At 37.5% G+C, this 9,923-nt stretch overlaps 1 protein-coding gene across 1 annotated transcript; it reads right to left on the bottom strand.

The window, feature by feature from the left end:
* Positions 1 to 7,780: 7,780 nt before the first annotated feature.
* LOC138899155 (uncharacterized) lies at positions 7,781 to 9,214 on the bottom strand. The gene is made up of 4 exons (XM_070185277.1): positions 9,098 to 9,214; positions 8,772 to 8,978; positions 8,447 to 8,575; positions 7,781 to 8,311 (listed from the first exon to the last, which is right to left on the bottom strand). The coding sequence occupies exons 1-4, from the start codon at positions 9,212 to 9,214 to the stop codon at positions 7,781 to 7,783; spliced, it is 984 nt and encodes a 327-aa protein (XP_070041378.1).
* Between the last annotated feature and the right edge of the window lie 709 nt (positions 9,215 to 9,923).

Here is a 9,923-nt window from a genome sequence, read left to right as displayed (position 1 = left end):
GTGAAATGTAGTTTGATTGCTCGAGGGCAAGCAATGGTTTAAGTGTGGGGTGTTAATGGTAGGCTGAGTGAGGAAGGAATGATTAAATCCTTGTGCTCGTGTTCTTCCAACGTCTCCTTAGCCTCCTTAGGTCGAATCTGTGTCCAAGTTCCAGAAAATAACGTTTTTCCATGTATTTATACCAAGTAGAGTCGAGCCTAGACGAAATCACCTTCTCCTAGCCGAAATAGGAAAATTACTCTGTAGAATTTGAACAGGCGTGCCACATGGGGCGACGCGCCATGCAGGGCATTAGTGAGGAAATACAGAGAGATGTTTCTGATAGGCAGCATCAAAATGCACAAGCACGGCTCCCCACGTTCTGCGGCTGTGGGGATTTCTCAGAGTACGGAAATTTCCTCGCCTTTTGATATCCAGGCATAGTTTTCAAACCCCAAACGTGATCCCTGCTTAATCCCTTGGGCTTTTACTCAGACTTCAAAGCCCCAAATAGCTCAAATTCATTTCGTAAAATCTACATAGCTCGGAATTACTCCTACAAGGTATAAAACACACAATAAGTGTAAAACACTAGCAATTAAAGCTCAAAACAAGTAAAGTGCAATAACTTAGAGTGCAATAAGCGACTAAAACACGAGATTATAGCCTATCATCAACACCCCACACTTAAACCATTGCTCGTTCTCGAGAAATCAAACAACACTTCATATAGACATGGCCTTTTTCAACAACTCTAATAACTCATCACACCAAGAATATTTAAAACAGATTAAGTACAATACCATAACATCCTAGCCTTAAAGATCGACTCAAAAGCATCATGCATTATTTATAACCCGCTCACTTATTCTAACACAGAGGTCAATGACATTACCTTTCCTTCATGAATTAAGTGCCCTCACACAACAATAGAGAGTAGTTCCACACACACTAAAATTTAAGAACAGTTAGGAACTCAAGATAGAAAGAATTTACTCACTCTCAGAAACAACATTCATATGCCACAAAAGATGCACCATAGGCTTGCCCGTAGTGTACTACTCAACTAATCGAGCTCATTCAGTTAAGGATCAAGTAGGACTTTACTTGGTTGTAATGTAGGCTGCGGGACGGGTAGGATACATTTAGATATAAGAGTGACTACACCTCCCTAAGCACTTTAATACATACATTTCATTGTTCAAGACCCCACACTTATGTCAAACCAAAACTCTACCTTCATAATCAATATACATTAACTCCCTACTTCTTTAAGCACAAATACATCAAGAGTCACCACTATCGCAGAATATTTTGCACAATTATATACCTATTTTTTTCTTTCTTAATTCAAGTTGCTCTTACTTTTTTAAAACACTGCACCTTTCTCCTTTTTTCATTAGTTCCACTCAAAAGCCAAACCAACTACCCCACACTTCAACTTTTAGAAAGTTTATATCAAATTCAAGTGCCCACGAGAGGTGAAAAGGTTCAAATAGATGGTCAATTCAAACAAATGGATAAGGCTTGTAATGTGGTTGCCAGAAAAAACAGGATTATAGGCCCAAAGGGTTAACTAAGATATATAATAATTAGGTGGGTAATAGCATATAACTGGCTCAACAAAGAAATGCCTAAATCACTTCAAGGACTAAACAAAAACTACCATTTCGCTTTGTAAACACACGGGGCAAGTTCTAAAAATCAAATGCAATGCAAAGAATACACAAAACCTCACACACACATGGCACATAACTCACTCAGGATTGGACAATCTAGATACTCTAGTCAAAGCAGTTAAGCAAAGTTAAGATCATACAATTTCAGGTACTTATGCAAAAGTCAAAAAACTTAGCCTAAGCATCACGAATAAAGCACTCACTATTCTCAAGGTATAATAGAGTCAAGAGATATTGCTTTCAATTCAAATCACAGCGCAAGGTTTCCTACTCCTAACAAAATAAAAACTAACTACACCCGGTTCAATTAAAACCTTTGGAAAATAACCGCGGCACAAAATTACACTACCTATCAAAAGAAAATCTTTTTGTCTTTTTCCTTCGACTTTACTCTCTCAAGAAACCAGTCGAATGATATCCATCGTCGGGAAAAATTGATTTTTTTCAATTTTTATGGTTTTTTTCAATTTCCAACTACTACAACTAACAAAACTAACACATATACATGCATACAATTATCCCCCACCCCACACTTTAAGTTGTGGTATGTCTCCAAGACATACAATTAAAACACATAAGGTAAAGGAAACTTCCCTAAACATAAGTCAGGATCCATCTGAGGCTCTTCTGCGAGTGTTGTTGCTCGAGCTCTAGGCTGAGCTCTGCCTCGGCCTCTAGCTCGACTTTGGCCTCGACCTCTGCCCCTAGTAGCAGCTGCCAAAGGGGGCTCCGGCTCTGGTCCTACTACTAATGTTGTGTGTTCTCTCCATCTGCGAGAGAACAAGAATAGAATGGCTCAATCATCAATGATAGAATAAAATCGCACGATAGAGAAGGAAAGAAGTGAATTTTTTCCTAAACTCCATAGCCTTTGGGAATAAGTACAGACGTCTCTATACCAATCCTCCAGACTCTACTAAGCTTGCTCATGATTCGTGAGACCTAGGCAACATAGTGCTCTGATACGAACTTGTTAGGACCCAGAATTCCCACCCTCGGGACTCTGATGGTACCTAACATTTCACTTGCTAGGCAAGCCAACGTTAGATGTAGTTATTAACCATTTTTAACAAATTTCAAATACAACGACAATAAAGAAACTGATTAGTCTGAAACAAGGTAAATAAACTAAAAAGTGGCGAAACCCAAATACAAATCCCGAAACTGGTGTCACGAATATATGAGCATCTAAGATACTATAGTTAATGATCTGAAATAAACATAATTGTCTGAATCAAATAAACAGTTAAAAGAAGTAGAAGGGGACTTTAGAACAGCGGACGTCGTATAGCTATACCTCAAGTCTTCTCTGAATAGATGGATCCGAGCAAGTCTACAGAACGCCGCTGGGACCAACTCCGGTATCTGCACAATAAGTGAAGAGTGTAGTATGAGTACAACCGACCCCATATACTCTATAAGTGTCGAGCCTAATATCGATGAAGTAGTGACGAAGCTAAGGCGGGTCACTTATATTAACCTGTACGCAATAGAAATAATAATAACAGAAAAGACATGAATAGAAGTAAGGCAGGTAATTCATATCAACGAACTCAAAACCTACTAACAGAGAGTCCCGAATGACAAGTCATATAACTCAGCTCAGCAACCGAGGCTAATCCAAAAGTCACAAACAAATATTACTTTTATCAATATGTTGCGGCGTGCAACCAGATCCCACAATATCAACTTTAAACAATCTGATGCGGCGTGCAACCCGATCCCACCATATAATCATCTGTCAACATCATAGTCTGCCTTATTCCACCATTTCAATTCATTACCTTTCAATTTCCGTTGCGGCGTGCAACCCATTCTCCAAATAATTTCAGTTAAAAATAATAACTCAATAATCAAGATTTACAAAAAATCATACATCAAGAAAACAAATGTACGAGTGATAGAGAATAACATGATAACCGAAGAGACTTGGATTACTCGGATGTCTCAGATTTATCAACTCAACGGTATCTATCATTTAACAATGTATACAAGTAAAACTACATCAATGAAGGCAACAATTAATACGAAACTATAAGGAAAATAAGGCATAAGACAATTTCGATATCTAAGGGAAGCAAATAGAGACAAGTAATAAATAAGCATAGAATTATGGAGGGGATGAACAATTTAATGCAAGAAATACTAAATGCCAAGTAGCAATTATGGCATGGAAATCAAATAAACATGTAGTAATTAAGGCATGAAACAAGATATACTATGAAGCAATGAAAGTAGGGAAGCAAGTAACGTAATGGCGCATATACACTCGTCACCTCGCATATACGCCGTTTCACATATAATTCACAAAACATGTAGTTCAAGGGTCCCTAATTCTCTCAAATGAAGGTTATCCCCAACACTTACCTCACTCCGCAATCAACTCAAAGCTCAACCATGGCCTTGCCTTTCGAACAAGCCTCCAAACCAACCAAATCTAGTAAATCATTGACCAAACGATTCAAAATAAGCTTTAGAAACTACCCACGAGTGAAAGAGGTTCAATTTGGATCATTTTTTTAAATGTCAACCCCGAGCTCGCTTGGTCAAAACCTAATATTCGAACCAAAACTCGATTACCCATTCACCCCCGAGCCCGGTTATGTAATTTAATTCTAAGTCCGACCTCAATTTGAGGTCTAAATCCCAAATTTACAAAAATCTCTAATTCTATTCAAATCCTTAATTTCTACTATGAAAATCCTAGATTTTGATGTTGAAATCTTATGAAATGTAATGGGTAATTGAAAAGAAGTAGATTAAAATCATTTATCAATGTATTTACGAAGCAAATCTCTTGGAGAACTCGCCTCTAGGGTGTTTAGGGTTGAGAGCTTGTGAGAAATGAGCTAAATCTCGTTTTTTCCTTATTTTACCCAGCTGCAGTTATCGCAATTTCGACACATAGTTAGCATTTGTGATGATCGCAAAAGCGATCAACTCTTTACAAAAGCGAAAAAGTCACTGAGCCTACTTTCGTCGCAAATGCGACACAAAAGTTCACAAATGTAAACTTGCCCACCTTCGCATCTGCGAACTTAACTTCGTAAAAGTGAAGCTGACCCAGCCCCCACCAACTTCGCATATGCGAGCCTGACCTTGCATTTGTGAACAGGTCCTCGCAAATGCGAGATCTGCAGACCTGATGCACCAGCATTCTCATAAGTTCAAAAATCACTCTGTAGCCTATCCGAAACTCACTCGAGCTCCTCGGGCTCCAAACCAAACATGCATACAAGTGTAATAATATCATAGAAACTCGCTCGCATGATCAAAACACCAAAATAACACCTAAAACTACGAATCGGGCACCAAAACGAATGAATATTTTTAAAGAAACTTAAGAATTTCAATTTTACAACCGGATGTCCGAATCAGATCAAATAAACTCCGTTTTGCACCAAATTTTGCAGACAAGTCATAAATACTAAAACTGACCTATATCCAGTTCTGGTACCATAATCTGAATCTGGTAGCAACAAAGTCAACGTACGATCAAACTTAAGAATTCTTTAAACCTTTAAATTGTTAGTTTTCAACAAATTACGTTAAATCAAGTTAGGAACTTCCGAATTTCGATTCCGGGCATACGCCCAAGTCCTAAATCACAATACGGACCCACCGGGGCTATTAAAATATTGATCCGAGTCTGTTTACACAAAACATTGATCGTAGTCAACTCAAATGTGTTTTAAGGCTAAATTTCACTTTTCATAGATTTTTCACATAAAAAAATTTGAAAACAGATACGGATTGCGCACGTAAATCGAAAAAATCTAAACAGAGCTATTTGAGTTCTCGGAGTACAGAAATGACTGGTAAAATTATAAATGACTTATCGGGTCATCACAATTTCAGACTCAGACTTGGTCAGGGGCGGATATACCTTATAGGATCGGGGTGGCACGCCACCAGCACACTTCGACAAAAATTCTTAATAAATATGTTGATATCTAAAAAAAAAAATATGTTATATATATAAAGTGGCACCCTGATTAAACAAAAGACATGTTGGTGCCCATGGTTCTGCGTTGGTTTTGAAGACTCTCATTTACCGCACGGGACTGGGATCAATTCCCTGCCGCAAAATTTTCTCCTTCATCCTGTTATTTGCTACTAAATCCCTCTATATTTTTTCTTTTTTAAAATTTCTTTACATTAGCCTTCATTTTGCTTCCTACATTTATATCTTATTTCATAAGCAATTTGTTTCGATGCGTAATTTTAAATTCTAAGTAATATATAGTTTCTCTCTTTTTAGTGCTACAATATTAATTTATATATTGAAGTATAATTTAAGCAGTATCATTTGTTGGTTTTTAAAAAACATGTCCTGATTAATAGAGGTTTTAAGTTGATTCTCATAGATTGAGAATTTTAAAATTTTGGGTTTGAAAATAATTGCCATATAACTCAATAATTAAATTAGAAATATTAACCCAAGAATAATAATCAATTAATCAAATAAAAAAATTATATAGTAATTAAGCTAATCTTTAAAAAAAATTCTAGTTTTTTCTTTAAGCAATTCACTAGGCAAGGTGCCTAGGGCTAGTTTTTATATATATAACTCAAAAAATAAAATGTCAGGAGGTCTTACAAGGTGATAGAAATAAATATTGACGAGTACATAATCCCTATTATCAATGTTGAGAATGATACTCAACACTGATATTATAATATGCAGACTAATAAAGCAACTAACTGAAGTTATACAAACTAGTCGTGCTAAAACTTCACAGTTGAGGAGGCCCATATGGATTCTTGTTTTGTTGCAAATTTTGCCCTTTTGCGTTAAAAGATATGAGCATAAAGACTCCAATTGTGTTACCATAACTTTCCTTTTCCAAACTGCAGCTGCCTCTTCTTTGTGTGTGTATCTCCTATGATCATTCGTATATGTAGTAGCAAACCTTCTCGCAACCTTTTCTGCCTTGCCCTGCCTTTGTATTTCCAGTTTCATGTGTTGTGTATCTTTGCATCTTCCAGTCCATTCCCAAACCATTACTTCATGTCTAGGATCCAGTAGTACATCTACAATATCATCAAAAATAGTACAACCACACGCATCCTCACTTACTTCTAAGATCCAGTAGTTTCGCATGCATGTTTTGGTGAGGAATTCGTGTGGTTTCCAGTGATAATCTGATGAAATCACTGTGTGACACCTTTGTTGGGATGTTTAAATATGAAATTGTATTGGGTTTTCCCTCCACAATACCTCCAGTGATCCCGTGTTTGAAATCTAAAAGCATGTGCCCATCAGTGATGACTTGATGAATTTTCTGAGTATTCGTTTATTACAATTCCAGTTTTGTGTGTACCTTGTTTGTAACTTCATGTGAAATTTACTGATAATTAGCTTAAGCAATAGGACACTATGGTGTAAGATGTGAATAGCAAACCTTCGAGGTTTGAAGGTTCCTGTTGCAGTACAAAACCATAGTTGCCTGCATATCATCCTTACCTCCATGCTTGTGCCTACCCTCAACTCCCTCCCAATGGACCGAGTACGTTGTACTAATACCACCAGATGTAAGTTCGTCAAAGGATAGGGCATAGATACAGTAACTTCTCCTTGGTAGGTTTTTGAATGATGTGTTAGCACCTTCATTAGACCTGTAGCAGATCTCTTTAACTCTTTCAATTCACACGAAGGATATGTTCATGCAGTATGCCCATTTTGTGTGCTTCCTTATTGATTTGTTAGTGCTTGCTTTGTAGTCATCTTGTAGCCTTGTGTATATTCTGTTAACTCCCCAATAATATGTTGCACTGAGGTTTTATTCTCCAACGCATCCTTTGTGCCCAGAATCCTTCTGCAAAACCAGTATTTTGAAAGGCCATCCGTGTAATCAAACTGGGCGCCAAGTATGATCCTTGTTATTCTTGTTGCCATGCTTGTGGTTATCCTTGACTCTCCATCAATTGAATTAGTACATCAAACTAATACCACCATTTGAAGTTATGTTAAAGAATAAGGCATAACTAAAGTATCCTTTCCTGCAAAAAATAAACCACAGTTAGGATAAAATCCTGATAGCTTTCTCCTTCCCCTGCCCACCTTACTTCTATATTCTCCCCCATCATACTTATTCTGCTGTTGCACCCCTTCCTCCACCTCATATCATGTCTACTATTATACGTAAGTATGGACATTGCATCTTATCAGTATTAACAATTCGCTTCCCTTGTGTCTCCAGTTGTGCAAAGTTGTGAGCCTCATAATCCCCATTATCCAGTGCATAGTTGGCTAGGTAATCAGCTAGCTTATTGACCTCTCGCATGATGTGTGATATCCTACAATTGCAGCTTCTCATATATTCCTTAATCTCCTCCACATATACATCAACAGCCCAAGGCGACTCCCATGTACCATCCACCACATTCTTCATCAGCAATGAGTCTGTTTGAATTAGGATATTGAAGTATCCATATTGTACACAATGTTTTACTGCTTCAAGAATAACATTAGCTTCTGCCTCAATATTTGTAACCTCTTGAATCTCCTTTCCCCTCGCATATCTCATATCACCCTCACTGTCTCTTATTGCAAAACCAATTGAGCTTCTACCTGGGTTACCCCTTGAGGCCCCATCTGTATTGATTTTTACACAATCATGCTCAGGTAGCTCCCAAATGACCTTAGTTACCTTCAATTTCGGCGTATAATGTTCCATCATATATAATAGTTCAGGCCATTTATGTGGAACATTTTGTAAGCTTGGCTTTCTAACTTTGACTAAAGCTTAAAGAGTAGTCGATATCTGATATATCACCCTACTAACTGTAATGACATCACCATGTTTATAGCAATTTCTCCTCTTCCACAGCTCCCATACAATGATAGAAGGTAATGCATGAAACACGGGTTTTAGTCGAGGGACAACTTGCACTGTCCAAACTTTGATTATCACCTGTTGTAGTGACAAACCATTTATAGAGATTCCAGCATGTGCAAGAAAATAATGCCACACTGTACGCACTGCAAATGATCTGAAAAAACATGAGATAATGTCTCTCTTCTGGTTCTCGACAACACCAGCACCTAGACATCATGAGATATCCCAGTCTCCTAAAAAAATCATCTAATGGTATCCTTCATTTTCAAACCTTCCACATGAAGAATGCAATCTTGAAAGGTAAACCCTTGACCCAAATGTTTCTGAAAACAGTATTAGGTTCCCTTCTCCTTTGGAAATAATCCCATGCACTCATAACTGTGAAGTTTCCCCTTGCTTCCATTATCCAAAATGGCTTATTCAGTTCAATAGTAAGCACTGGAGGTTTGATGTTTTCTATAATATGTCTTGCGAACTTCTGGGGCAGAAAAAACATTAATCTGTCTTCATCCCATGCACCCTCCCTCACCACTTCATGTACATTATGGATTGATTCGTCACAATAAAAGTCTGGAGGTGTAGTGAAGTACAACGCACCCAAACCTGTCTAATTGTCAAACCAAAATAGAGATGAGCCCATTCTTGGTTGCCATATAATTTGGTGTTCAATTGCATCTCTACATTCAAGCATTTACCTCCAAATATGCGATCCATTTTTCCATGGTACCACTATTGCATTCATCTTTTTACAATATTTTTGACTTATGAATGAACTCCATAATGTTGGTTTTGTTCTAAAATTCTACCATAGTTTGCTGAATAGAGCCCTCGATTCATCATGTAGTGATCTAAATCCAGCACCTCCTTCCTCTCTAGGCAAATATATAGTATCTCATGATGCCCAATGTCTTTCCTTTCCTCCAATGGAATTTCTCCAAAAGAATTGAGCAAATATTTTATGAAGTTTGTTGATAACAAATGATGGTGGATTCATACCTGAAAGCAAATGAGTAGGCATTCCTTGCAGGACATGAGATATTAACATTGCCCGACCTCCAATCGATAGCATTTTACCTTTCTATGATTGTAATTTGTCAAGCACTTTCTTTATTAGTTCGTGATAGTAGTCCATTTTCCTTCTTGCATAGAATATGGGACACCCTAGGTAAGTGAAGGGGAATTCCTGGCTGCCAATCCCAGTCATCCTTTGCACTTTGATCACTACCTCCATGTTTGTTGAATGGTGCATGTATACTGCCGATTTTGATTTATATATTAGTTGTCCAGATGCTCCTTCATAAGCATTCAACACCTTCATTATTAATTGTAATGGATTTGCATTAGAAGAGGAGAATATGATAGTATCATCAGCATAAGCTAGATGATTTATCTTAGGGCTCCATTTCGGCAATCCAAAGCCACA

Source organism: Nicotiana tomentosiformis, chromosome 9, assembly GCF_000390325.3.
Source record: "Nicotiana tomentosiformis chromosome 9, ASM39032v3, whole genome shotgun sequence".
NCBI lineage: Eukaryota > Viridiplantae > Streptophyta > Magnoliopsida > Solanales > Solanaceae > Nicotiana > Nicotiana tomentosiformis.
This window is presented reverse-complemented; position numbering and strand designations above follow the sequence as displayed.